The sequence below is a fragment of the Cyberlindnera jadinii genome (genome assembly GCF_001661405.1).
Source record: "Cyberlindnera jadinii NRRL Y-1542 unplaced genomic scaffold CYBJAscaffold_3, whole genome shotgun sequence".
Classification (NCBI taxonomy): domain Eukaryota; kingdom Fungi; phylum Ascomycota; class Saccharomycetes; order Phaffomycetales; family Wickerhamomycetaceae; genus Williopsis; species Williopsis jadinii.
The window spans coordinates 566763-593146 of NW_017963654.1; the positions used below are offsets into that span (position 1 = coordinate 566763).

The 26384-nt window shown below is 48.8% G+C and overlaps 15 protein-coding genes and 1 non-coding gene across 16 annotated transcripts; 7 read left to right on the forward strand and 9 right to left on the reverse strand.

Annotated features, from left to right (window-relative positions):
• Positions 1-897: 897 nt before the first annotated feature.
• Positions 898-3082, forward strand: RPS9B (60S ribosomal eL21 domain-containing protein; the record flags this gene model as incomplete). Its single annotated transcript, XM_020216263.1, has 3 exons — positions 898-904; positions 1461-2016; positions 2611-3082. The coding sequence occupies 3 exons, from the start codon at positions 898-900 to the stop codon at positions 3080-3082; spliced, it is 1035 nt and encodes a 344-aa protein (XP_020071864.1).
• Positions 3083-3593: 511 nt separating this feature from the next.
• Positions 3594-4661, forward strand: RIM2 (Rim2p; the record flags this gene model as incomplete). The annotated part of the gene is made up of 1 exon (XM_020216823.1): positions 3594-4661. The coding sequence occupies one exon, from the start codon at positions 3594-3596 to the stop codon at positions 4659-4661; it is 1068 nt and encodes a 355-aa protein (XP_020071865.1).
• On the reverse strand, positions 4471-5492 carry MED8 (RNA polymerase II mediator complex subunit MED8; the record flags this gene model as incomplete). The annotated part of the gene is made up of 2 exons (XM_020217079.1): positions 4471-5277; positions 5409-5492. The coding sequence occupies 2 exons, from the start codon at positions 5490-5492 to the stop codon at positions 4774-4776; spliced, it is 588 nt and encodes a 195-aa protein (XP_020071866.1). The 3' UTR covers positions 4471-4773.
• A 107-nt stretch (positions 5493-5599) lies between these two features.
• On the forward strand, positions 5600-6350 carry CYBJADRAFT_166613 (WW domain binding protein 11). Its single transcript, XM_020214556.1, has 2 exons — positions 5600-5691; positions 5716-6350. Exons 1-2 carry the CDS (start codon positions 5652-5654, stop codon positions 6327-6329), a joined length of 654 nt encoding a protein of 217 aa, XP_020071867.1. The 5' UTR covers positions 5600-5651; the 3' UTR covers positions 6330-6350.
• Positions 6171-7639, reverse strand: ATP4 (F1F0 ATP synthase subunit 4; the record flags this gene model as incomplete). Its single annotated transcript, XM_020216995.1, has 3 exons — positions 6171-7204; positions 7310-7343; positions 7612-7639. 3 exons carry the CDS (start codon positions 7637-7639, stop codon positions 6571-6573), a joined length of 696 nt encoding a protein of 231 aa, XP_020071868.1. The 3' UTR covers positions 6171-6570.
• A 470-nt stretch (positions 7640-8109) lies between these two features.
• Positions 8110-8766, reverse strand: MSI1 (Msi1p; the record flags this gene model as incomplete). Its single annotated transcript, XM_020214557.1, has 1 exon — positions 8110-8766. A coding segment is annotated over one exon (657 nt), but the record flags the coding sequence as incomplete, so codon positions are not given.
• Positions 8767-9605: 839 nt separating this feature from the next.
• On the reverse strand, positions 9606-10804 carry PGI1 (glucose-6-phosphate isomerase). The gene has a single exon (XM_020214558.1). The coding sequence runs from the start codon at positions 10770-10772 to the stop codon at positions 9633-9635; it is 1140 nt and encodes a 379-aa protein (XP_020071870.1). The 5' UTR covers positions 10773-10804; the 3' UTR covers positions 9606-9632.
• A 523-nt stretch (positions 10805-11327) lies between these two features.
• On the reverse strand, positions 11328-12498 carry CYBJADRAFT_63147 (uncharacterized protein). Its single transcript, XM_020217832.1, has one exon. The coding sequence runs from the start codon at positions 12335-12337 to the stop codon at positions 11615-11617; it is 723 nt and encodes a 240-aa protein (XP_020071871.1). The 5' UTR covers positions 12338-12498; the 3' UTR covers positions 11328-11614.
• A 1-nt stretch (position 12499) lies between these two features.
• On the forward strand, positions 12500-13576 carry GPI2 (phosphatidylinositol N-acetylglucosaminyltransferase). Its single transcript, XM_020217833.1, has one exon. The coding sequence runs from the start codon at positions 12592-12594 to the stop codon at positions 13447-13449; it is 858 nt and encodes a 285-aa protein (XP_020071872.1). The 5' UTR covers positions 12500-12591; the 3' UTR covers positions 13450-13576.
• Positions 13317-15757, reverse strand: TAF5 (chromatin modification protein). Its single transcript, XM_020214559.1, has one exon. It carries the CDS (start codon positions 15657-15659, stop codon positions 13521-13523), a length of 2139 nt encoding a protein of 712 aa, XP_020071873.1. The 5' UTR covers positions 15660-15757; the 3' UTR covers positions 13317-13520.
• A 300-nt stretch (positions 15758-16057) lies between these two features.
• On the reverse strand, positions 16058-16129 carry CYBJADRAFT_t57. Its single transcript has one exon. It is a non-coding gene; the product is annotated as a tRNA-Gln (tRNA).
• A 129-nt stretch (positions 16130-16258) lies between these two features.
• On the reverse strand, positions 16259-18230 carry VAC8 (protein anchor VAC8; the record flags this gene model as incomplete). Its single annotated transcript, XM_020213295.1, has 2 exons — positions 16259-18064; positions 18187-18230. The coding sequence occupies 2 exons, from the start codon at positions 18228-18230 to the stop codon at positions 16435-16437; spliced, it is 1674 nt and encodes a 557-aa protein (XP_020071874.1). The 3' UTR covers positions 16259-16434.
• A 125-nt stretch (positions 18231-18355) lies between these two features.
• Positions 18356-18850, forward strand: CYBJADRAFT_63179 (uncharacterized protein). Its single transcript, XM_020217834.1, has one exon. The coding sequence runs from the start codon at positions 18503-18505 to the stop codon at positions 18776-18778; it is 276 nt and encodes a 91-aa protein (XP_020071875.1). The 5' UTR covers positions 18356-18502; the 3' UTR covers positions 18779-18850.
• Positions 18851-18871: 21 nt separating this feature from the next.
• Positions 18872-20613, reverse strand: EDC3 (Edc3p). The gene is made up of 2 exons (XM_020214560.1): positions 20435-20613; positions 18872-20367 (listed from the first exon to the last, which is right to left on the reverse strand). The coding sequence occupies exons 1-2, from the start codon at positions 20538-20540 to the stop codon at positions 18923-18925; spliced, it is 1551 nt and encodes a 516-aa protein (XP_020071876.1). The 5' UTR covers positions 20541-20613; the 3' UTR covers positions 18872-18922.
• Positions 20614-20694: 81 nt separating this feature from the next.
• CYBJADRAFT_189007 (S-adenosyl-L-methionine-dependent methyltransferase) lies at positions 20695-24547 on the forward strand (the record flags this gene model as incomplete). Its single annotated transcript, XM_020217327.1, has 4 exons — positions 20695-20872; positions 20933-21981; positions 22003-22585; positions 22847-24547. The coding sequence occupies exons 1-4, from the start codon at positions 20741-20743 to the stop codon at positions 24545-24547; spliced, it is 3465 nt and encodes a 1154-aa protein (XP_020071877.1). The 5' UTR covers positions 20695-20740.
• A 127-nt stretch (positions 24548-24674) lies between these two features.
• On the forward strand, positions 24675-25635 carry CYBJADRAFT_136787 (40S ribosomal protein eS21). Its single transcript, XM_020213145.1, has 2 exons — positions 24675-24851; positions 25307-25635. Exons 1-2 carry the CDS (start codon positions 24828-24830, stop codon positions 25544-25546), a joined length of 264 nt encoding a protein of 87 aa, XP_020071878.1. The 5' UTR covers positions 24675-24827; the 3' UTR covers positions 25547-25635.
• Positions 25636-26384: the final 749 nt, after the last annotated feature.

Here is a 26384-nt window from a genome sequence, read left to right on the forward strand (position 1 = left end):
AAAAGCGAAAAAGAAAGCAGACAAGCAGACAAACACAGGCACTAAAAAGCCGTTCTCCCATTGGCCAAAGCAATGGCCGTGTGGAAGCTTTGAATGTGTCTCCTGGTTTGTGTATTCAACGAACAAGCAGTTTGGGCGATGGGGAGTGATGGTGGTGAAACTGGCGTTTGGAGGAGCCTGGGCCTTCCAATCTCTTTGTAAAGGCTCGTCCATCGATTTCTAAATGGATCTGGATGGCCTGCATCTTGATTCATACCTTAGATCCACCATGAGGGGTTCGAATGTGGCCAAAGGTGTAAAGCTGTTCATCACTTGGTTGGTGGCATCTCGGGTTGAAACGAACTGGGAACTTTACACCGGAGAACGTATCTCAAAAATGCGATAGTCAAAAGCTTTTGTTGACACACCTTCACGACTCAATTGGCTACTCACCGGTTACCACTAGAGAGCCTCCTCTAGCAGCAGTAAGCAAGAGAGACAGAGCATTTCCTCTATAGGGGTTCAAGCCTTCAAAAGAGCTCGCACAAACTGATTCCCACCCATCACTGGTGTGTGTTGTGTTGCATACCCTCACGAAATCTGACGCAAAATTTGCGCAAAAGTCAACTCGGCAATTATAACTTTGCCGCAAGTTTTATGCCAAACGAGCGAAAAAAGGCACAAACCATGCATAGCTGGGTGACTGCTCTTGCGTGCCCACAGTTTCGCTGCCAAAGCGTAATTTCTGGAACGATGGAATTGTCACCTGGACACCCCCTTCTAATTGTGCGGTTAGGGCAGCATTATTCTCCAAAGGACTCTGTTGGATATGCTATTTTTTTTTCACCAAAGTTTCAACTAACTCTCCATCTCTTTCACTTTTGTTTTAGAGATTATCAACAAGAAAGTCCAGTCGCAATGCCACGTAAGTAACTTGGTTGTACTACTTTCAGCAATGTCATGTGCTTTAATGTTTCTTGTTGCAAATGCCCATGTCTACGGACCACTGGGTATCAATTTGAAACTGTCATGAACAGAGGTTCGGGTCCTCGTTTGATTTCACCACAAGATTGACTCCGATCATCTTGTGGCTTATTACTTTGTTTCCAATGTTGTGCATTCTCTTAACTGAGATGAAGCTAGTCTTTCATTGACAGGTTAGTGCCCTGAACTCCCGACACTTCAGTGGCACGACCTGGGTCACTAACGAACAAAAGGTTTTAGGGTTACGAGTATGAGTCTTTATCCTCAATATGAGTCGATGAGAAGAAACCGTTGCTTGTTTTCCCTCACGACTCATGTTATATGGCAGACCGAACTCTACTAACCCAGCCCTTGTTTGTATGACCTTTAGCTTTCGAACACTGGAAAAAAGCAGGGTAATGTAGGAAATCAAATAAAACGACCTGATCAATCTTTCATGTAGACATGTACTGCTGCAGTCTCGCTCCATACACGTATCCTAACACTCTCCAATACAGGTGCTCCAAGAACTTACTCCAAGACCTACACTGTCCCAAAGAGACCATACGAGTCTGCTCGTTTGGACGCTGAGTTGAAGCTTGCCGGTGAGTACGGTTTGAAGAACAAGCGTGAAATCTACAGAATCAACTTCCAATTGTCCAAGATTAGACGTGCTGCTCGTGACTTGTTGACCCGTGACGAGAAGGACCCAAAGAGATTGTTCGAAGGTAACGCTTTGATCAGAAGATTGGTCCGTGCCGGTATCTTGTCCGAGGACAAGAAGAAGTTGGATTACGTCTTGGCCTTGAAGCCAGAAGATTTCTTGGAGAGACGTTTGCAAACCCAAGTCTACAAGTTGGGTTTGGCCAGATCCATCCACCACGCTCGTGTCTTGATCTCTCAAAGACACATTGCTGTTGGTAAGCAAGTTGTCAACATCCCATCCTTCGTTGTCAGATTGGACTCCCAAAAGCACATTGACTTCGCTAAGACCTCTCCATACGGTGGTGGTCGTGCCGGTCGTGTTGCCAGAAAGAACTCTGGTAAGGAGGAAGGTGCTGAGGAAGACGAGGAGTAAATCAACTCTCACGTTTGCCAATTCTCAGCTTCATAATGACTGCTTCACTCTTTGAGGGGGTTATGTTTTTTGTGTTATAAACAAGCATCTTTTTTATCACCAATCAATCTGACCCTTTCTCTGTAGCTTAATGAAATATCAATTGTATATTAAAGGTTTTATGTTTAGATCTGCCCGTTGTAGTGCCATCACACAGCTTCGGCGATGAGGGCTACAGCCCTGCCAAGTCACGTGATGTCATCTGTCAAGCTCATCGGTTCGGGACACAGTAGGCACCCCGCGATATTTTCGTAGCCTGGTTGTAGCACACAATCTTCACCAGCCCAGTGACGCAATCGCTGTGCACAGTTGACTAAGTTGGAGGGGGAGGAGAGCAAGTGCTGTGTGTGTGTGGACGGGCGTGTACAGCTCAATGATCTGAGGTATATAAAGAGCACAGAAAATTCCTCACCTGGGCTCAATGTGATTGTGAAGCTCACCTCCTGGTGTTTGACTGTTTGATCTATAGAAGCAAGATATGGCTCATACGTGGGTATACTGTGGTGCAACTGGAGGTGATGGTGGATACTAACAAGCTGATGAGCAAACAGACACGGTTATAGACGTCGTACTCGCTACAAATTCGCCCGTGGCTTCAGGAAGCACGGTGCTCCTGGGCTGAAGACGTACCTCCACACGTACAAGAAAGGTGACATTGTGGACATCAAGGTGAATGGAGCGATCCAGAAGGGACTTCCACACTACTTCTACCACGGCAGAACGGGCGTGGTGTTTGACGTGACCAGGTCCAGCGTTGGTGTGCTGCTCTACAAGATCATTGGCAACAGATATGTTGAGAAGCGGATCCATGTTGGTGTGGAGCATGTCAAGCACTCCGATTCCCGGCTGGAGTTCTTGCAGAGGGTCAAGGCCAATGCTGAGAAGCGTAAGGAGGCCAAGGAGAAGGGCGAAGGCGTGTTGTTGAAACGTCAGCCAGCAGCTCCCAGGGAGGCCCACGTCGTCTCCACTGCCAACACCACCGTTGTCACGCTGAGACCACAGGCTTACGAGACGTTTATCTGAGGCGCATAGGACTCTGCTGGACAGTGCTGTGCACTGTCCTAGTGGTAATTGAGGTCTGAGATCCTTCTCTTTCCACCGTTTTTATCTATTTTGTCTATTCATTTTGTCCATCCATTTTGTCCATCCATTTTGTCTGTAGTGTCCTCAACCTTCTCGCACTCATTCGCCTGTAGTTGTTCCAATTCACATCACCCACATCACTCACCCACTCCGTTGTAAACAGCGCCAGCACCAACACCGGCCACAACCTCCCATTGGCTCCAAACCACCGTATCCAAACCACCGTATCCAATCCGTGCTACTCCACCGTGTGATGGTTGCTCTAACCACATCGCACACGCCCGGCCAAAAGTGAAAAATTGCCTTGAAAAATTGTTTGATAGTGAGACAGTGCCAGAGCAAACAGAGAGAACACGGGCTGTGTGTATTTCTGTGCTTACTGAGTGCCATAGAACAAGAACCAGGTTGTGGTACATCACTGCTGAAAAGGCCAACACGGTATACAGACACGATGTCGAAGGATTTGAAGAGCTTGGAGCAGGAGGCTGTGGAGTCGTCTACGTATCTGGCGAGCGATGAGAAGTCATCGACTCAGAAGCTGTCACGGAAGCCCAGGGAGACCCACGGAGACGGCGTGAAGCCGTGGGTACACTTCGTTGCTGGAGGCGTTGGTGGGATGGCCGGGGCCGTGTGTACGTCCCCGTTTGACGTTGTGAAGACCAGGCTACAGAGCGATGTCTATGCGTCGACTTACAAGAGCACAGTGAAGAGCCATAACGTTGTGATACAGGCAGCACAGCACTTCAAGGAGACGTTTGGCATCATCGGCAACGTCTATCGCACAGAGGGGTTTAGCGCGCTGTTCAAAGGCCTGGGCCCGAACTTGGTCGGGGTGATCCCGGCAAGGTCGATCAACTTCTTCACGTACGGTGTGAGCAAAGAGGTGATCTCGAACAACTTCAACCACGGCCAGGAGGACCCCTGGGTCCACCTGAGCGCGGGTGTGCTGGCCGGCGTGGCCACGTCCACCGCGACCAATCCAATCTGGCTGGTCAAGACCAGGCTCCAGCTGGACAAGGCTGGCCACAAGCTGTACAAGAACTCGTGGGACTGTATCAAGCAGGTGCTCAAGCAGGAGGGAATCTACGGGCTCTACAAGGGGCTCACGGCGTCGTACCTGGGCTCAGTGGAGAGCACACTTCAGTGGGTGCTGTACGAGCAGATGAAGAAGGTGATCAGCGACAATGCTAGGAGAAGAGAGCTGAGTGGCCGTGAGCGTACGCAGTGGGACTCTGTTCTTGAATGGGGAGCACGGTCCGGGTCTGCTGGGCTGGCCAAGTTCATTGCATCGATGATCACCTACCCTCACGAGGTGATCAGAACAAGGCTCAGACAGGCACCGTTGAAGGATGGCAAGCCCAAGTACACCGGCTTGGTGCAGTGTTTCAAGCTGGTGGTGAAGGAAGAAGGCCTGGCGTCGATGTACGGAGGACTGACACCACACCTTCTGAGAACGGTGCCTAATAGCATCATCATGTTCGGTACATGGGAGCTGGTGATCAAGCTGTTATCGAATTGATGGGGCTAATTGGCCCACCACGTATATATATCTATAGACCGAGAGAAGAGGAGGTGGAATCTCATAACGAACTTGTACATACCATCTGTGCTCAACGTGTAGCGTGTGCTGTTCATTTGGTGATATCGCCTTGATACATAAACTTGAGAATCTGGTCAACAGAGTACTTGGACGAGGCGGCCGGCTCGTCCGCTATGTCAACGTCCTTCTCATCGTCACCATTGGCTTCACGCTCCTCCTGTTTCGTCTTGAAGCCTACAAAGTTGTACTTCTCCTTGGTGTCGACAGTGCACCTGGCAGCCCACTTGGTGATGTCCTCGTCGTCTTTCAACAGGAAGTCTGTGTTCTTGCTCTTGGACTCCTCGATCCATTCCACCACCTCTGGCGTGGCCTTCTTTCTCAGCAGAGTGGTCAGCAGGCCCTCCTGTTCAGTTGTTGGGAACGTAGGCAGAGGGTACGCCACCGTACGCTCGAGCACGTCGGAGTACGACGACAGTGTTGATGAGAGTGAGCCCAGCTGTGTGAGGATGATGCTCAGTTGAGCCTGTAGAGAGACGTAGTGTGTGAGCTGAGGGTTCTTGAACTCGGCCTGGAGCTTGTTCAGCGAGTGTGTGAGCTGCTGGCGTGTTAGTGGCGTGTCATCTTGACGCTGTTGTCAGGGAAGCTGGTCATGGAAGCTGGTCATAGAAGCTGGTCATAGCAGCTGATCATAGAAGCTGATCATAGAAGCTGGTCATGGAAACTCACCTGTGTCAATCGTAGCCTCAGGGCCTCCAGGGCCTCCACGGGCACGCCAGAATGGTCCACTGGCTGTTTCTGTTCCGCCTGCATCGCTGTGTCCTCACTGACGATGTTGTGTGGATAGGCTGGTTTTCCGTGATGTGTGTGAAATTTCACCTTACAACGCCATACAACGCCATACAACTTTAAGCAGCGAACAGTTGCGGCCCAATCAAGGGGACCAATCAAGGGGATAAACGAGGCGAAACAATGGCCAAAAGATCGCATATGAACCCAGCACAGGACGAGAGTGAGTAACACGATGGTTTCATAGGCAGACGGGTCGCTAACTATGTGTGGAAAGGACGTCGAATAAGGCAGAGGGAGATAAAGAAGGCCAAGGAGCATCGCCAGGAGCAGAAGCTCGAGAGGTTGAAGACCGTTGATCCTGGAAGACTGCAACGTCGGATCGACGAGCTGGAGGCCAAGAAGGAGAGGAACGGTGGTAAGTTATGGCACGAGGAGCGGACGCTAGAGTCAATGAAGAGGGACCTGGAGGCGGTGAAGAAGCTCCGCCTAGGCGGGGTGGAGGGCCAGGCAGGGGGCCAGGCAGAGAGGTCAGGGAGCCAGGCAGAGAGGCCAGGGAGCCAGACAGGGAGCCAGGCAGGCACTCCCAAGCCACAACCATTGGGCTCAAGGAGTATCTTCTACCATCCTCAGTGGAACGTGAAGGGAGAGCCACCGTTTGGCCTGCCAAACGTTGAGTTTGATGGCGTCTCAACCAACACCTCTGACAAACCGTTGGACATCCCCTTGCCCAAGGGCCCAAAGCCCAAGTTCTACAAGATTGAAGTACACAGCATTGAAAGGGAAGCGGACGTGAAGCCCGCCTCTGGCACGAGCTTCATTCCGTCCACGATACAGAGGAAGAGAAAGCTCAATCAGTGAGGTTTACAGGGAAGACAAGAGCCTCTAAAAGGACAATTCCTTGCTTGTTTCTCATGAAATTGTTGTGTAATCATAAACGTATCTTATTCATTTTTTTGGCTTGTGGTGTAGTTTTAGATGATGATTGTTCTCTCCCGGTGGAGCTTGCTCGAAGACCCTCGTCCACGTTCGTAATCTCGGCCGTCTAAGGGTAGAATATTGATATGAACCTCTCTTCTAGAGAATGGAAGCAACAGAGCACTCACTTGGCAGCAGCAAAGATCTTCTCAACCTCGGCAACGGCCTCGTCCAAGGCCTTCTTCTGGAAGGCTGGGGAGGCAATCTCCTTTTGCACCTTGGCAATGACGGTGGAGGACAATTGCTCCTGCTCCAATTGACGAACAGAGGCCTCGTATCTGACCCAGGAGTCCAAGACGGCCTTGGCCTCGTGCGCAAGCTCAACCTTCTGCTTCAACTCAAAGGCCTGGGCCTCGAGCTCCACGGTCTCCTTGGACACCTCAAAGAGAGCCTTTGTGGTGTCGACAACCTCCTTCAACTCAGAGACAGATTCGATTCTCTCCTTGACAGCCTCAACGTGCTTAGTTCTGGATGAGTTCAAGATGTCGGAGACAGACTTGATTCTCTCATCAGCCCAGTCCTTGTACAATGGAGCAACAACCTTGGCAACGATGGCGGAGAAGGCGATGAAGGTACCCAAGAGAATGGACTCCTCGTTCAACACGTACAACTCGTTGGAGATGGCGTAGACAGAGGCAGCGGTGGCGGTGGCCAGGATACCAGTCTTGGACAATGGCGAGTTACCTGGGAGGGCATCGATGATGGAGGTGGCCTTCTTCTGTTCTGGCGTTTGAGTGGACAAACAACGAACACCGATTCTGCACAACGCTGGCTGTTAGTACGACGATCCTGAGACGGTAGCAGGTGCCAGTGGGCTCTAACAAGCGGGAGAGACACCACAGCAGCATTACACTGATACATACGGAGCAACACGGTAAAGGGAAGCTGGACGAACAGCTGCGACAATGTTAGTAACCAGAACGCTTACAGGACAACAGTACAGGCACCAGCGACGCCAATTGATCACCACAGGGGCCCACAGTCGGCACAATGGCCAATACATCGCCAGCCGCCACAGCAGCTTCTCGAGAGCACAGCGAGGAGACAACACACACCGTCTCCAACAGTCAACAAGCTCCTCTCGCTCGCTCTCGACAACAGGACGACTCAACGACACAGCCACCAGTGATCAATTGGACAATCTCACCAGCCACAACGAACTCACCTCTCAAGGACAATTGGCGCAAACTCATCTCTGTGGTTCTCTTTGATCTCTGAGTGGTTTTCTTTCCGAGGAGGAGTGTTTTGTTGTTGATTTTAGGGGGATTTTGGGTGCTTTTTTTCGTTTTTCCCCCTTCGACTTTGTGTTTGCCGAAGAAGTTTTTCAGAGGGGCGGCAACGGCGCGATTTCGTTGGCCAGTTTGTTGTTGTCACGGAGCGCGGGATGGCAGACTGGGGTTGGGGGTGGTGTGCGGGTGAATGGGTGTGCGGGTGTGATGTGCGGGTGTTGTGATGTCCAGGTGTTTAGGTGTCCAGGTGTACATATAACCTCCTACTCTCCACACTACAGCTCAACTGCCAATATCATACATTACTCAGGCACCATTGCCCTTATAGAAGGCTGCCACAGGTGCAACGTGTTGTCGTTCGACACACTCGCAACCATCCACGGATCGTTGGCATTCCAGCCAACGTCGTTGATCCCCAACAGGTGGCCACAGTGCTTGAACATACACCGGCCATCGGACACATCCCACAACTTCACCACCGGGTCCTCTGAACCACTCGTCATGAGCACTTGACCGTGCACCGGGTTCCAATTGACACACGAGATGACTCCCTCGTGTGCTCGCAGCGTCGACATCGCCTCCGTGAGGTTCCGGACGTCCCAGATGTGAACGTTGCCATCACCGTCACCACTGGCAACACAGAACTTGTTCTGCCTGTTCCAGGACACAGCATTGACGCCATTAGCGTGTCCCTGGGACGTGTGTGAGCTACTGGAGCCCTGTCTGATGTCCCACAGCGTCAGGGCATTTGCCTCATCTCCCGTGATGAACATGGAATGATGCTGTGGACACCATTCCACGTCGTTGATGCCACCGGAACTTGTAAAGCAGTTCGTTGCGTCCAGGTTGGCAACCTTGGTGCTGAACTTTGTAATGTCCCACAGCTTCACTTTGCTATCCATGGCACCACTGAGTAGTAGTCCTTCAGCGTTGCAGTTCCAATCAAGGGCAAATCCTTCCTCTGCGTGTCCCTTCAGCGTAACATCGACCTTACACCCGTCAGATTCGTTGCTGGCGTGCTTGGTCTTGTCGAATATCGATACTGACCCATCTTCACAGATCGTGCCTATAAGATCCGGGTTCTGAGGCATGTAACGAGCCTTGTTAACGGTGCTGTTAACCAGTATTTGCTGTAGTAGACGGAATTTACCAGAGATTGGGTCAGACGTGGCGAACTCCTGTAGATCTGGGTCGTATTTGGAGAGGTTGGCCTCTTCAAATTCAGGCTTCTTCGTGATGGAACCGATCTGGAGATGCTGTGGTTGTAAGGACGAGGTGTAGGTGGAGGTCAGAAGACGGTACGTCGTTCTCCCTGGCTTGGCTCTATACAACGGTTAGTACTCTCTCCAGGGGAACATCGACTTGTTGTAGTTATAAGTATAGAAATCATGGTAACTTACGTATCCTTATCAGGGAAGAACTGTACAGTCAACGACGGCCAAACGTGGTTGTAAGTATTCAGGTAGTCGTAGAGAGCCACGGAGTTCGTCTTCCACGCCCTATAGTCTAAACACGATGGTTAATAAAGTGAATATGGCGTATAAAAGTCGTGTGTTCGATCTTACTCTCTTGAGCCTTGGTATCAATCATAGGCTGTGACTCCTCCAGGCCTTCGGCCTGTTCCGTGTCAACAACATCAACGCCTCCAACGGCATCAATCACCTGGCCTTCAGCACCAGCTTCTGCTCCAACACCTCCTTCCATCGCTGTTTTACCTTGCGAGCTCATCCAATGAACCACCGACGCGTCGTGGAAGTGAACTTTTCTACATCTCCAGTGTCACGTGACGCGTGGTGGAAGTGAACTTTTTCTACATCTCCAGCATCACGTGACGCGCCAGTTGCTCATCGCACACCCTTACAAAACATACAAAAAGCCATATGAAACTAACATTAAACTGCTAAGAAACCAAACCAAACTACAAACTAAACTTGCTAAACTAACAAAGCATCACACCTCACATCCATTGCTTGAACTGGTTGATCAAGCCCTTTGTTGATGGATCGTGAGTCTCCACTGGAGTGGTGTTGTCCAGCTCCTTACCAATCACCTTGGCCAACACCTTACCAAGCTCGACACCCCATTGGTCGAAGGAGTTGATGTTCCAGATCGCACCCTCGGTGAAGGTGACGTGCTCGTAGTAGGCGATCAAGGCACCCAACGTAGCTGGGGTGATCTTTTGTGCCAAGATGGAGGTTGTTGGTCTGTTACCAGAGAAGATCTTGTGAGGAACCAATCCGCCAGTGGCACCTTCAGCTTTGACCTGAGCCTCGTCCTTACCAGTGAGAAGGGCCTCTGCCTGAGCAAAGTAGTTGGAGGCGAGCATCTTCTGGTGCAAGTTGTTCTCAATTGGGTTGTGAGACTGAGCAGCAAGGATGAAGTCAGCTGGGATGAGCTTGGTACCTTGGTGCACCAATTGGAAGAAAGAGTGCTGAGCGTTGGTAGCAGGCTCTCCAAACAAGATGGAGCCCGTGGAGTAGTCAGTGAACTTGTTGGCCCTGGTAACACTCTTACCGTTGGACTCCATAGACAACTGCTGCAAATAAGCTGGGAATCTGTGCAAGTATTGGTCGAATGGAGCAACCAAGTGGGTTTGCGCGTCGTAGAAGTTGTTGTACCACACAGAGAGCAAACCACCAATCACAGGGATGTTATCCTCCAGAGGAGTTGTGGTAAAGTGCTGATCAACAGCCTCTGCACCTTTAAGGAAGGCTTCAAAGTTATCGTAACCAATGTACAAGGCAACAGAGGTACCGATGGCACTCCAGACAGAGTAACGGCCACCAACCCAGTTCTCAAAGCCAAACATGTTCTTTGGATCGATACCAAACTTCTCAACCTCGGCTTTGTTTGTAGACAAGGCAGCAAAGTGCTTTGCGATGTGGGCCTTGTCCTTAGCGGTCTCCAAGAACCAAGCCTTTGCAGAGTTGGCGTTGGTGATGGTCTCTGCCGTGGTGAAGGTCTTTGAGGCAATGAGGAACAGGGTAGTTTCCGGGTTGCAGAGCTTCAAAGCCTCAGCAATGTGAGTACCGTCGATGTTTGAGACAAAGTGCACCTTCAATGGGCCGGCATAGTGCTTCAAGGCCTCAGTAACCATGACTGGACCCAGGTCAGAGCCACCAATACCAATGTTGACAACGTCGGTGATCTGCTTGCCGGTGTAACCCTTCCAGGCACCTGATCTAACCTCCTCGGAGAACTCCTTGATGTGCTGCAGCACAGAGTCAACCTCTGGAGCAACGTTGACTCCGTCAACGTACATTGGCTTGTTGGCCCTGTTTCTCAGCGCAACGTGGTACACAGCACGGTCCTCCGTGGTGTTGATGTGCTCACCGGCAAACATGGCGTCTCTCAGCTTCTCCACGCCGGCCTCCTTGGCCAATTGCACCAGCTTGGCGAAGATCTCGTCGTTGAAGATGTTCTTGGAGAAGTCAAACAGGATCTTCGACCCGTCGTAGTTGGTGAACTCCTTGGAGTACTTGTCGAAACGGGATGGGTCCTTGGAGAACTCATCCACAACCTTCAAATCCTTGTTGGCCTTGTGCAGTTGCTCCAGCGCCTTGTAGGCTGGCAATTCTGTGCTCAGAGCGAAATCAGACATCGTGTTTAGTATTAATCCTTGTGTTGGGAACAATTGGTGATGTAGCAACGAGCAAACGACAAAGTGTGTGATCACCTCATTTATATACAGCGCAGGCAAGGGAGGCCCTGTGTGGGCGTGCGCGCCCATCACCAGACGGAACACCGCAGCCCATGGGCAGCGGCGTGGGCGGGCTTTCCCCGGGGACGAGCCTGGAGCGAACGGGGGCGATGGGGCCGGTAGGCGGGCCAGGCGGGCCAGGTGGGAGTTAGGCAGGAACGTAGGCGGGCCAGCTTGGTGTTCGGCAGGAACGTAGGCAGCCCAGCTCAGTGTAAAACAGCCCGTAGGCAGCCCACCCACTACTCCTTGCCCCTCCTGTCAAACCGTCTCATCGTGCCACTCACACCTTCCAGCCCGAGCTTCACTCCCCCCAGGCTCTCCCGTACCTTGTCGAACTGCTCCCTGTTGTAGAGCTTCCCCTTCACCTCGTCCAGGCTCTCGCTATCCCACAGGCTCCTGTGCACATCGCTCTTGTCCATGGCAGCGTCGCTCAGCTTGAGCTCCTTCAGCAGCGCACTCTGCGAATCACGTAGCGACGACATCGCTACGCTGTGCTCCCTGGAGAAGAAGCCGCCCTGTTCCCTGGTCTCCGTACTCATCTTACGAACGTCGTCCAGGATGTCGATCTGCGTCCACAGCATGTCCTGGTAGTCCACCGTGTGCCTTGCCCTGGGCACCTTGTCCACGAGCCTGTTTGGCGGCGTGGTGTTGTCGTCACTGGTCTGCGTGCGGTTCATGATCGACTCCTCGTTCGTCAGCGTGAACGGGTTCCGTGAGATCGACGTGGTGAACGTGTCCATCGTCCGGTATGGCGTCACGGTGTTGTCGGTCGTGTAGTACCTCTGCGGCTCCTCTAGCACATCCTGGTCGTCGTACTCATCGGTAGGCGTTTCCTTCGTCACCAGTATCGACGGCGGCTGCCGGTGCCTAGGCTCATCCACTGTCCGTCGCCGTAGATCCTGAGCACTTGTGTAGACCACGGACTTGAGATCCGAGCTGGCTAGCGATTCTGAGTCCTCCATGCTTCCCTGATGCCTGGTGTTGATGGCTCAATGTTGGGATGCCCAGGCAGACGGTGGTGTTTTTCTCTGCCCAGGCAGGCGGTGGTGATTTTCTCTGCCCAGGCAGGCGGTGGTGATTTTCTCTGCCCAGGCAGTAGGCGGTGATTTTCTCTGCCCAGGCAGGCGGTGGTGATTTTCTCTGCCCGGAGCTAGCGTACACACATCAACATCACCGTCTAAGCAGAGGGAGCAGCAACGACGAGCAGGCACTCACGATGGAGAAGAGCACACAGCCGTGGAGAAAGCTACTGTACACACCACAGCCCTACCCAGATAATTATACAGATGTGTCGTTCTTGTCTCAGCTGAAGAGGAACTCCACGGTCAAGAGATACACCTTCCGGAAGCTCATCTCGGACTTCTCGCTGGTGTCGCTACACCTCAACACGCTGGCCTTGACCCATATCTTCTTCCTGGGCCTGTACTCGTACGACACAAGGATCGATGTGCCGCTGACCGTGTCGACAACGATCTCGGTGGTGCTGCTGCTGTTCTACAACTCGTCCGACAATTCCTCTCGTGTCGTGATACAGGACGCGTTGAAGTCATCGTTGGTCATATCGTTCACGATCTTCACACTATCGCCTGTTCTGAAGTCGCTGTCGGAGTCGACATCCTCAGATTCGATCTGGTCCTTGTCGTTTGGGCTCGTGGTTGCCAACTTGATCACCACTGACTACCACTTCAACTTGAAGGACAAGTTCAACCCCATAGTGTCCACCAATGTGCTCATCGCAGAGGCCACGGTGCTGGCGTCACGGTTCAACTCAGATGCAAAGGTGTTTGCCTTCATGCTCTTCTGCATCCAAATACATGGCATCTTCCCGATATTCGACACCTGGTTGAGAGAGTTCCACGTCCCAATCCATCACTTGATGACACTAGCAACCGGGTCAATTGCAACGTTTTGCATCTACAAGATGATGGAGTTCCCGTGGCTGCTCATCTGGTGTATTTTGCACTCTACAATACTGGTATTCTGCCCTATATACTTCATCCTACTGCAGAAGTACAAGAATGAACTACAGGGGCCATGGGATATCGCCAAACCAATACTTAATGGAACAGATTAGTTGCAGTGTAAAATAAACATACATGGTTTCTTTCTCTTGTCGTGTTCTGCTTCGTACGAGGCCTTGTACTCTTAGCCACGGAATATACCAGCAGCAAGGCACAAGTTCCCCCTGGTGAAGTGAACTTTATAAACAGGACTTCTCTTTGTAAAGAACGCAGCCAAATGATCAGTCGTGGCAACAATCTCCTTACGGCGTCTCGCATCCTCTTTGTCCTTACCACCAGCGTTAACAGAGGTAGTTGGATCATCATTCATAGGGAAAGGCTCCGGTAGAGGCCCAGCTTCGTTAGTGTTTCTCTTGATATCCCAGACACGGACCGTGTTATCAGCAGCACCAGAGACAAGTATTGAGCCCTCTTGAGAGAACGCAAGGGAGTAGATAGATGAGCGTCCATGACCTCTCATGGTCTTCAGACGACGTCCAGAACCGATATCCCAGATGTTAATGATGGAATCCTCGCCAGCACTTGCCAGCCAACGGCCATCTGGAGAGACGGCCATTGCGTTGACAGCCCCAGTATGTCCATTGAAGATCCTTACACTGTTACCTCTTGAAACGTCCCACATACGGCACGTTTTATCTGCAGATCCTGTGAAGACATATGTAGAGTTTGGATGGAATTCAACAGTATCAACATCGTTCAAGTGTCCAGCAAATATTCTAAGTGGGTAGATATGATCTGTGCTCCAGAGTCTTGCAGTGTGGTCATGGGAAGCAGTTGCAAAGTAGTGACCCAAAGGTGAGAACTTAACATCCCAGATTGGATGGTTATGCCCCTTATAAGACACCAAAGCAGTATACGTGTCCAATGACCAGAGTCTCGTAGTTTTGTCTTCAGAACAAGAAAGCAAATAACGGTTATCAGGACTGAAAGACAGCCCATAAACGGAACCACTGTGACCAATCAGCTTTCTGGTATTCTCATGGTTGTGCTTATCACTTTTCAACACAGATTGTAACGGAGACCCATCAATAGACCATAATCTGATGTAACTGTCTTGGAATCCACCAGCAATCATTGTAGAGTCCTCGTTAAACTCAAGTGTCGTCAATTCGTTATTGGTATTGTGGAAAGTATACATACACACACTAGGTGCAGCAGCTTGAATCGTATCCAACTTAATCTTATCACGAGAATCACGAACAGCCTGGATCTCCCTCTTCAAGTCCAAGGCGCTCTTTTGTGGGAGTGGGAGAACATCTCGAGATGGTGAATCAGAATCTGCTTTGGTCATCTCCAGAAACTCCGGAACTAATAATTCTTCACCTTTAGATTTTTCATCCTTCTTTTGAAGTTCTGTTTCAACTTCTTTTGCAAACTCTGGATCCATCGGCATCTTCCCGAGTTTGACTTCCTGACTGTTAAACTTGGATACCTCATCAGTCTTTTGCAATCCCTTAATACCGTCATCTAGGGCACCTTCTCCAGCATTCGCAAGGGATTCATTGGTGATCACCGGTGTGATGTATCTGTTGATTAAGCTGATCATCACTGATCCACCCACGGCCTCATTTTCATGAAGGAAATAGAGAAGTAGATTTAGAGCAGTGCGAGATATGTGCAACACATAGCTGTTATCTCTGTACAGTTTGGCCAACTCATTCTCCTCCAAGTGTTCAGCAGTTCCAATGGCCGATAGTTTGCTGACTTCACTTCCATGCAAGATCTCATGATCCGATTTGAAACGGTCAAAAAACTTTCTTGCAGAGCTTGGGTCCTTGCGTACCAAGTCCAAGAACGCATGGACAAACAATGGGTATAGCACTCTAAACAATTCTGGTCTGTAGATATCCAAAGAACTTTCAACCCAGGCTTTCAACATCGAGTAACCCCTTACATATACCGCCGGCTCGAGCTTCTCCACGTTCGCTACCGAGGACTCATCTGTCACTGGTTGACGAGACGCATTCCCAGCCACGTTAGGCAACGGTTGTGTTGGAACATGTGAGCTCTCCACGCGCAACATGGCCTCGGTCTTGAGGTATCCCTTCTTGTTTAGATACTCCAGAACGATCCTGTTCAGGTCCGCCGGTGAGAACGTATTCCCTTGACGGCGCGCTTGAGCATTGGCCTGATTCGGTTGTCCCTGTTGTCCCTGTTGATTTTGGTGACTCTGCTGTGCCGATGTCTGTGTCTGAGCGCTTCCCTGCGACGACGATGGACCTGTGGCATTGGTCTGTGAGCTGGGTGTACCGTTCTGCGACATGTTCACCTCTGCGTAAGCTATCACCAGATTGTTTAACTCCACAAGAAGCGCGCTGCGTTAATAAAGGAAAAGTGTGGTAAAGCTGAAGTAGTTTGTTGATGTTGATGTTGATGTTTCGATACGCAAAAACGACCTTTCTTACGTAAGCATAGTTTGGTTCGTGCAACAACTAAGAATTGCTTTTGTAGGCTCAAAATTGGTCACTAAAGAGCTGTGTGAGTTCACTCATAACCACTAGGGCATATCGTGAATGTTGGATCCGATTCAAAGTTAATGATAAACAATTGGTTACCGAGCTATTGTGATAATTATAAAAAATGTTCAGTGATGACGTAGCATGGTGGTCGGTAGGCTGACATCCACGCCATGAATGTCAGTTCAGCGAAAAAAAAAAATTAAGGTCGCACCCGGATTCGAACCGGGGTTGTTCGGATCAGAACCGAAAGTGATGACCACTACACTATGCAACCAAAACGCATGTCTGAATTTTCCCTACGTCAGTTTTAACACGTGCTCATCAAGGGACTGTATACATAATCAACTAACGCCTTTTGGCCAGGTTGTTGCTTTCACTTGTCTTAAAAACGTTGGCAATGACTCGGCTCTACATTAATTGAGCTTGAGTAGATGCTCAGAATCATTTATTATATAGTATTTGGTCAATCCAAAGCCTTGTTTGAAGCACAATGGTACCGCATCGAACAAATAACAAAAGAAAAAAAAACAGCACAGATTAAGAACGCCAAAAGGAACCAATGATAATAATGACACTTCTTCAATTAACGTATTGTAGAATTTGCTGTGTCAAATTGTACAACTCTACTTTAGGATCTTCATATTGGTCTTCTGCGTTGGTAGCATCTGTTCCATTTTGTGCAGCAGCAAGGTTATCGGTTGCTAGTTTCTTTATAGCATTGACAATATCGCTATTCTCTTTAACCAAATTCTCAACTTCGTTGTTTTCACTCTCCAAGAGCTGTAATATGGTCCACAATGCAATGTGTTCGAATGTTGGGTTTTCAGAGTTCAAGAATCTGATTAGGAATCCGCATACACCATCCTTTGGTGTATTCCAATTGGCAATGATTTGTTTGTAATCTCTTAGCCTAGAGCACAAGTTTGCCAAAGCAGCGGCAGCATTCCCACAAACCTCCCCGTTCGAAGAGAATGTCAATGGGATCAGAACATCGATCAAGCCAATATCCAATAACTTTATCTTCAAATCATCAGCCAGTGCTAAGATGGCAAAGCACGCAGATATTTCAGACTGGACACTGACAGGGGTATGGAGTACCAACTCTTTACATTTGAGAACGGCATCTGCCTCTAACAACTCCAGTCTGTTTCTTTCAGAGCTTGCAGCCAAGTTTCTCAAAGTGGATACAGCATGGCATTGGATTTCCTCAGAGTCATTGTAATCCAACAACGCCACTAAAGGTTTGAGGAATCCTGCGTCAATGATGAGTCCCTCGTTCAAAGGATGGATCGAGATGTTTCTAATACAAGCCACAGCGGCAAGGACTAGAGGTTGATGAGAGGACTGAAGTAGCTTAACTAGGTGTGGCAATCCACCAGCTCTAACAATTTCCAACTGGTAGCCCGCATCAGATGCCAAGTTTCTTAAAGCCAGCGTAGCTTGACATTGAACCCTTGCAGAGTTAGAATCCATCAACTGAACCAACTGTGTTACCAATCTTGGTTCTGTCTGCGATAGTTTCTTTCTGTTTGCCTCGTCAACTGCGATGTTGGACAAGGCGGTTGTACAGTAGTACTGAACATCTGCATCTGGAGATGAGAGTAGAGACACCAACACAGGTACTGCACCAGCATTCACCAATTCTTGTCTATTTTCATTAGAGTGTGTCATGTTCAACAATGCACCAGTGGCGTTTCTCTGAACTCTCAAGTCCCTTGATTTGGCCAATTTAGTCAGTGGGACTAAGGCACCGGATCTTGCAATCTTAGCCTTGTTATCATCCTGGGTTGCCAAATTTGTGATACAACCAACAGCGTTACACTGCACTTCGATATTTGGAGAGAGCATTTGGCGGATAAGCGGTTCTAGCCCGCCCATATCCACTATGAGGATCTTGTTTTCATTGTTGACAGCCAAGTTCCCCAACGCAGCACATGCGGCTCTCTGAACCTCAGCGTCAGGACTCTGTAGCAGTATTAGAATTGGCTCCAAGACCTCCCTGTCCACCGGCTTCACGTTCTTCTCCGTGATCTCTGCGAACGCCAACGCAGCGCTTCTCTGGAGGTCAATGTTATCGGAGTACACCAACGTGCTCAAGGCCCTTAGAGGACCATGGCTGAAGAAGTCAACCTCACTTCGGTTCTCGAGGTATTGTAGCAAGGCGGCAATCGCCTCACGCTCGTTCTCGGCCAGCAGGGGCTGGTATTCACTACCAGAACCACGTCCTTGGTCATTGTTAGTACCTGTGTTGTTATATCGAGAGAGCTTCGCCCCTACACATGAGTCAAGGAGTGCGTGGTGTTTATCCACACAACACGGGGCAAAACACACACAGAAACAGACTCACCTGTAAAACAACTGCAACAAACACCCATATTTGCCTTCTCAGTCTCTCACTCGGTTGTGCTAATATTACTCAAAAGGTCGATATTTGATATGTGTGGTGTATATGACTTATCCCAAGGTCGGGTTGTGCCTGTGTTCCTTCTCCAGCGTTCCCTTGAGGAGAATGTGCTTATCGCTCGAATCCCCCTTCAATCGACAAGACGTTTACAGCTTTGCTTCCGTCTAAAACAGCGAGCTTCTATGTCCTTCGCCAAAGAGATCCCGTCCTTGTACTGAGAAACCCTCCACAGAATGTATATATATGAATATATATATATATCAACACACGTTGTGGCAAAGTGAGCGTAAACGGTTTGTTTTCGTTTTGGTTTTCCGAGGAATCCTTTTCGCAAGAGCTGTTGAAGTTTTTACTTGTTTTCACGTTCCAGGTTTTTCTTTTCTGTGTGTGTGTCGTTTCTGGCGCGCTCGCGCTTTTGGCAAGGCACCAGCGCTTTTGCGATTGCTTTGGGGCCTTTTTAGCCCATCGCGGCGGGGTGGGCAGGCGCCGGCGACGCGCGTTTTAACCCTTTTCCGCTAAGTGGAGCCTTCTGTTACGGGCCACACACGCAGACATGGTGGCGTCTCTCGGCCTCTGTTTGACGGTCTACGTTGTTTACAATGACACATTTTAGCGTGATGGAAGCGGTAATGAGGTGCTATAGAACTGTAGAGGTTGTGTTCATCACTGCTCTACGACGTCTAGTTCGACGACGAACTCGCCGTCGAACCAGTTGCGGTCGAACTTACGTAGTTTCCCCTGCTTGAACAGCTTGTGTGGCATACCGACGTCAACGAGGTAATGGGTCCAGTCGCCCTTTTGAGAAACGTGGTTGGAGTAGGAGAGGACGAGCCCGTTGACCGGTAGTCCCGTGCTCACAACAAACCTGGCCTCTATTGGGGTTCTCTCGGACAACAACCCTGATCCTGCGTCGATTCCTGAGGGAACGTCTAGTGAGATCACCTTAATTGCCTGTTCGTTGACCCACGATATGATATGCTGTGCGTTGTCTAGCTCAGACCCCCATAGGTCTCCGAGACTCGTGTCGTAGCCCTGTAGTCCGTCCACAACAACCTCTGGTGGCGTCTCGACACTGGTGATTATCGTCAGCAGTTCTGTGAGTGCAAACGCTAGTTTACCTCCAACCGCTTCAAACATCTCCAGTTGTTGTTTGACAATGTCATCCAACTCGTCCGTGGCTTTAAAGTCCGTTAACGTGTATGCAATGACTCTGACACCGTGGTTGAGCAAATGGCGTCCCGTGGCTAACGATCTAGCACCGGATCTGTTGTTGCCCACCAAGAGCAACACTAATGGTGGTAGATTGTGATTAGACTTGGATATTCTGGAACTTCCCCCGAGCATCTTGAATACTAAGCTCGCAATCCCTCTAGAGGCATTTTCAGTGATGATTGTTGGGGTCACCTTAAAGTTCTCAGAACAGAGCCTTTCAATCTCAATCAACTGAACAGGAGTGGCCAAGGGCAAAGGCTCCTTGTTCTTGGATAACAACTGATACCCTCTTGTTTCCAGAGATGGTGATCTCTTGCTGCCAGCAGGAGTGGCTGAAGGCTTAGGAGTCGAGGAAGCACTTGAGGCGCGTGGTTGGATCATCGCCAATAAAGCAGCAGATGCCTCTTTATTGGATGATGACGATGTAGCTGCAATTCCCGTAGATACAGCCTTATGGTCGTCCCACTTGTCCACTTTGTTCTCTATAACGTTCTCGTCATGGCCATACTTCGTCTTAACCTTGTTATGAGTCACCAGCCTATCAGCAGAGTCAACAGTATCGTTCAGTTCAAACTCTTCCAGAGCACGACGCTTGTCAAAGTCAGCGGTGCTTCCAGCAAAATCAAACTCGTCCCCCAGTTTGATCTGTGAAACGTCATCTCCCCACATGATCTCCCCATCGTTACTGTATACGTTTCTCTTCTTATTCTTGGTGCTCTTTCTACTGTTGCTGTTCGCTTCACTGGAGAACACAACCTCGTCCTGCGTAGATGGCGCAGAGCTCGTCTTCTTCTTCTTGCCCTTCTGCAACTCCAATGGTAGCTCAGTCACCTTGATGTTTCTGATCTCCGGCCCAGCCACCGTGAAACAGTCAGTCCTCTTCCCGTTGATAACAACTAATCACATTAGTACACCAAAACACAGAGCACAGTACAAAGAACTACCTCGACAAGCACAACTCACCATCGTTCAGCGTAAGCACCTTATCCTTAACAGAAACAACTCTCCCTTTCAACGAGCCCTTGTTCTTCAGTGTAACATCAACACCAAATCCAACTACTGAAACCATTGCTCTGCTTGTTGTTGTTGTCTCTGTTTGTTGATCAGCACGTTATGAACCTTTTGTTTTCGCTTTGTTTACGACGTGTGTCTTTGTTTGTGTTTGTTTTTTTTCCTTCTTTCTGTGAAGATTTTCCACACAAACGCTTCACTAATCAACAACACAACAAGAGCTTAGTGCCCGTAGAACAGAAACCTTTGCGAGAAGAAATGGCTCAATTATCGCTTGCTGATGTTGACAGTGTGGTGGAGCTACCCACTGACAGCTTCAAGGCCTCGATAACGCCTGATAAGACGTTTTTGAACGACAACCCAGATTGGCTCGCTGCACGGAAGCTGGTGGTAAGTGTTGTGATGATGCTCTGATGATTGAGTACGACTGACTAACAACTGGAATATTAGGACCAATCACCACACGAGTTTGCGCCCTGGAACTCGCTGGTAACCATTACGGAACAGCTGTTAACGAAATACCCTACACCTTCACAAGCGGTGAAGGATGTCATCACGTCGACTTTTGATGAGCTTTTGACGAGGTTCCCGTTGTTCTTTGGGTATTGGAAGAAGTATACCTCGTTACAATACCAGATGAATGGGCTAGATGAAAGCATCAAAGTGCTGTCTCGGTCGCTAGTGGCGTTCCCTAGTTCTGTGGATCTGTGGGTAGACTACTTGACGATTCTTGTATCCAACTGTCAGGACAAGTCCAAGATCAAGCTGGAGTTCGAGACAGCTATTAGCAATGTGGGACACCACTTCCTGTCACATGAAGTATGGGACAAGTACATCGAGTGGGAACAAGGGCAGAATAACTCTCTGGAAGTGATCAAGATCCTGCTCAGAGTTATTCGTATTCCTCTACATCAATATTCGAGGTACTATCAGAGCTTCAACACTATGAGACAAACAATATCTGCTCAACAGCTTCAGAAGTTGGATAAGGAGCTTGAATCTGCTACTGGAGTTGACGAATATTACAATACCATCTTTCTCCAAACCCAGGAATACGTCAGTGCTATATGGCCGTTTGAGTCACAGATTAAGCAGCCGTATTTCAACATCACACCCTTGTCTGACGAGGAGGTGGACATATGGGACTCTTACTTGAACCTTCTGATACAAAGACACTCCACTGATGCCTCTCCTCTTAATAAGGATCAAACAGTGGCGACGTTTGAAAGAGCCATTGTTCCTACAGCACTGGCATCGAAATTTTGGTTCAAATACTTGTCATGGTACATCACAAACTATTCAGATGAGTTCGAGCCTCTTAACAACATTTATAGAAAGATACTAGATGTATTTCTACCTGTTTCCATGACACTGAAACTGAGGCTGAACTACGCCTCGTTCCTAGAATTCCACAACAGAGACACTCAAACAGTTGCAGAGGTTTATCTCGGCATCATGAAGCACGCACACTCAAAGAACGACTATGAGCCTGTGTCCAGGTATATTCATTATATTTGCAGAACAGAGAATGACTTTACCAAGGTGGCCAAATGGCTTGATTCTGTTGTGACGGTGTTCTATAAACCTCAAACAGCTTCAGACATTGGTATAAAGAGATTTGCTACGCTGTTGAATACCAGAACCATAGTCATTCCCATTATTGAGCTGATCAACATCAACTGGATTCATCTAAAGAACGACTCCAACGTTAGAAAATATTTGGCTCAGTTCTCCCTGGCTGAAGATCTCTTTGGAAGCTCTCCATTTTGGACTTTGAAGTACAAGTACTTCAAGTACTATAGGGACTACCAGGAACTCGAGCAAACTGTTGCATTCATCAAAGACAAGTCGTCTTTGCCTTTAACTGTCATCAATGCCATTCTTCTGGACTACACAGATGTCCTAGCACAACAGGTGCCCGAATCCCTATCGACGCAAAGTGCCTACGAGACGATAAACTCCTTGGAGTACTTCGTCTCTAACCCATTCTCCTCGAGATATGAACAGGATGAACAGTTGAAGAAGAGACTATGGCAGGAGAGTGGCCATGCTGCCGTTTCCATACAGAAACCGTTCATAGTGAACAGTGTACTGTCTAAAAACGTCAGTGAAACTGAGCCGTTGCCAATGCCATCGTTCAAGAACGTTGAAAGGGCAAATGCTAAGATTGTTTATATTGAGAATGAATAAAACATCAAGCTGTGTTTGTTTTTTTGTTGATCTTTGTATCCCAGCCAGTGAGAGAGCTTAGAACTACGCTGACCCACCTCGGCAGCTGCGCAGAGAGGGACGGGGAAGGAAAAAAAATTTCATGCGATGAGCTACTGATACCAACGCCAGAGAGAACCACGCAGATAAACACAGTGTGGCACTACAATGAGTGTAACGGAGCCATTGAAGAGGGCAGCATCGCCAGTGAGAGCTGGTGAAGGAGCTATCACTCCAGTTCATAAGAAGCAAGACACCTCCGAGAATAAGCCCGTCAAGAAACAACACCATCAGAAGAAGCGTAAATACAAGGCCAAGAACGTTGATCCTACCTCTCCGAGTGGTGTGCTACAGTTTGAAATTGAACAGATTCTTGCCGAAAGGGAGATCACCGAGAGTGATATTCAGAACGATATCAGTGGTGTCTTGAACGATGAATCTATTGCCGCCCAGTACCATCGTAACGTGACAGATGTTGAGATCATTGCGCTAACGTCCAACGCTGAAGGGTTGGCTCTGATTGCCAACCCACTGGATCCTAAAAAGCAGCAGGTTGTCATTGTTCCATTTGCCATTACTGGCGATGTCTGTGAAATCCGTGTCTTCAAGACACATCCTAACTACGTCGAGAGTGATCTCCTCAAGATTCTTAAACCATCTCCTGAAAGACAGGATGAGCTGATACGATGCCGTTATTTCGGCAAGTGCTCAGGATGCCAGTATCAGGAGTTGCCATATGCTACTCAGCTTGAGTACAAGCGTCGTACAGTGGAAAATGCGTACGCACATTTGGCACCTGATCTCTTAAAGCAGGGGAAGTTGCCAGAAATTGGTGAGACCGTTGCATCTCCAAAGCAGTTTGGCTATAGAACTAAGCTGACTCCACATTTTGACCTTCCAAGAAAGAAGACGTTAACCTACAGACCAACTCTCGGATTTGGCTCAAAGGGCAAACCAACCTGGAGAGACACTGACGGTGGAGACTCCGGTGTTGTCGATATTGAAGAGTGTATCATAGGTACTCCTATCATCAATGTTGGTATGGCCAACGAAAGACGTCAGTTCGAGCAGGATTGGAAGAAGTATAAGAAAGGTGCCACGATCTTGTTGAGAGAGCACACCAGAGTAGCCACGGAGAGTTGCAATACTATAGAATTCAATAATGAACAGGAAGGTTCCAGAGACGAAGCCGGTAACGTTAGTGTTATTGTTGATAAGAACGGTGATGACGTGCTTGTGAAGTCATGTGTTACAAACACCAGACAAATCGTCACTGAGTACATCAATGGGTTCACATTTGAGTTCTGTGCCGGCGAGTTCTTCCAGAATAACAACTCCATTCTACCTATTGTCACTGAGTATGTCTGCTCAAACCTACAGATCCCTCGCAAAGAAGGAGACCCCCTCTATCTGGTCGATGCTTATTGTGGCTCCGGTCTCTTCAGTATCACAGCATCAAAGGGTGTTGATAGGGTCGTTGGAGTGGACGTTTCAAAGGAATCCATCAAATTTGCTACAAAGAACGCTGAGAGAAACGGTGTCAAGAATGCCACCTTCATCGACGGCCAAGCCGAAAAGATCTTTGGCTCCATTGATACCCCAAGCGACTTGACTTCAGTGATCATTGATCCTTCAAGAAAGGGATGCGACGAGGTTTTCTTGAACCAATTGTCCGATTACAGACCAGCTAGGGTAGTGTATGTCAGTTGTAATGTTCACTCACAGGCAAGAGATATCCAGTGGTTCTTGAACAGCACGAAAAATGGTGGAGAGTACAAGGTGGAGAGCATTAGAGGATTTGATTTCTTCCCACAGACACACCACGTAGAAGGTGTTGCTGTTCTGAGTAGAATTTAGTACTAATATCACTGCAATTATATATTTCACTGTTATGTTGGTTACGGTGTAGTGACGATGCGGTGCATGGCTTTCAGCCGAGCTCCGACGCTTTCAAAATTGTAGCCCTAGTCACGTGCGTGGCCTTAGGGCTTCGAACATTGTCGCGGTTCGCGGAACACCAAACAAAATTTTTCACCAGTCCCAGAGCCACTGGAAAAACAAAAGTGTTAAAAGTTCAACACCACTATCAACACCACAGTTGAAGGATTCTGAATAACACATAGAAGACTACGCCAAAATGGAAAACGATAAGGGTCAACTCGTAAGTTTGAGAGCGTACATGGTGGATGTGTGATGGAGATGAGTTGAGTTGTGTTGTGTTCTGAAAGTTTTATGGCCCTGGATGGAGTTTACTTCGAGACGAGATGATGTCCAGTAATTTGGCGAACAGATAAAGGGTGTACGAAGTAATAGCAGAGTCAGCTGGCGTAACGAGTATGATATATGCTGAGAAGAGTCTTGTATAATTTGCTGAAGAAACTAAAGTTTCGCTAAAGACTTGTTTTTGGATCATTTTACTCTCTTCCTGTTCACACATGAGCAGTGTTCTATCACTTGATCCATAAATCATGCTGCTGAAATACACGAAGAGCAACCCCTCACATCTCCCTTTCAACAGGGCACATCGAGCACCATACAGTCAACTCTACTCCACGCACGTACCACGCGGAAGCACAAGTTTGAACTTCATAGCAGCTACTAACACCAAAATCCTAGGTTGAATTGTACGTTCCAAGAAAGTGCTCTGCCACCAACAGAATTATCAAGGCTAAGGACCACGCTTCTGTCCAAATCAACATTGTCAACGTTGACGAGTCTGGTCGTGCTATCCCAGGTTCTTTCACCACCTACGCTCTTTCCGGTTACGTTAGAGCCCGTGGTGAGGCTGATGACTCCTTGAACAGATTGGCTTCCAAGGATGGTTTGTTGAAGAACGTCTGGTCTTACTCCCGTTAAAGAGAGATGGATTGTATTAAAGTCATGTTCATTTTTTAATATAAGGAAAAGCAAAAAGGTTTACGGAACCGTAGGCTCCACCGGTGTGTATGTGCTGTAGGTGCTTCTCTTGCACGGCAAGGAGAAGAGTAGAAACTGATGATCTCATAGGCGATTTTGAAATGTTGGTGGGCTTAAGCTGTACTTGCCAGCCAAGGTGCGAATATCTCCAGTGCGCTGGCTGAGGCAGACATGCTCCATATTGTAACGTACATGGCACCCAATTAGGACTTCAAACCTGCCTTGAAATATGGCATACTTGTGTGTGTGCATTGTTAGGTTTCCAACTAAACTGAGCACCATCTGATGGTTGTATATAATATTTTACGCATTCCCCGGCACAACCCCCACCACCAAAAGCCTAAGCCTAACAAGTTCAATTGTCGCCCTACTGGGCCTAAATACACCGCTTTATCGGCCAGGCCGTCGATCTTCACATATGTTATCCAACTTTGGGCTGTTTGCCTTCGCCTGTTTGTTTGTTTGTTGGCACTGTGCATGTGTATTATTCATGCAAGATCCCCTACAGCCAAAAGCCAGACTTTTGGCTCCTCCTGTTCAGCCTGCGAGCCTCCGCGCACTGCGCACTACACGCTAGGCAGGTTTCCTCACTCAGAGGCATCAACATTTGACAAGGGAAGGCTCAGTGGAGCCAATTGGCCAGCAACAGGGAAATCATCAGCGCTGGGTGCTCTGCCCACCGCTTGCTCATCTGAACAGCAGTTCCCACGGTCGCAGCACATGCCCAAGCACTGCCTACTGTAAGCAGAGACCCGAGCCAAGTCGCAGAGACGTGGGC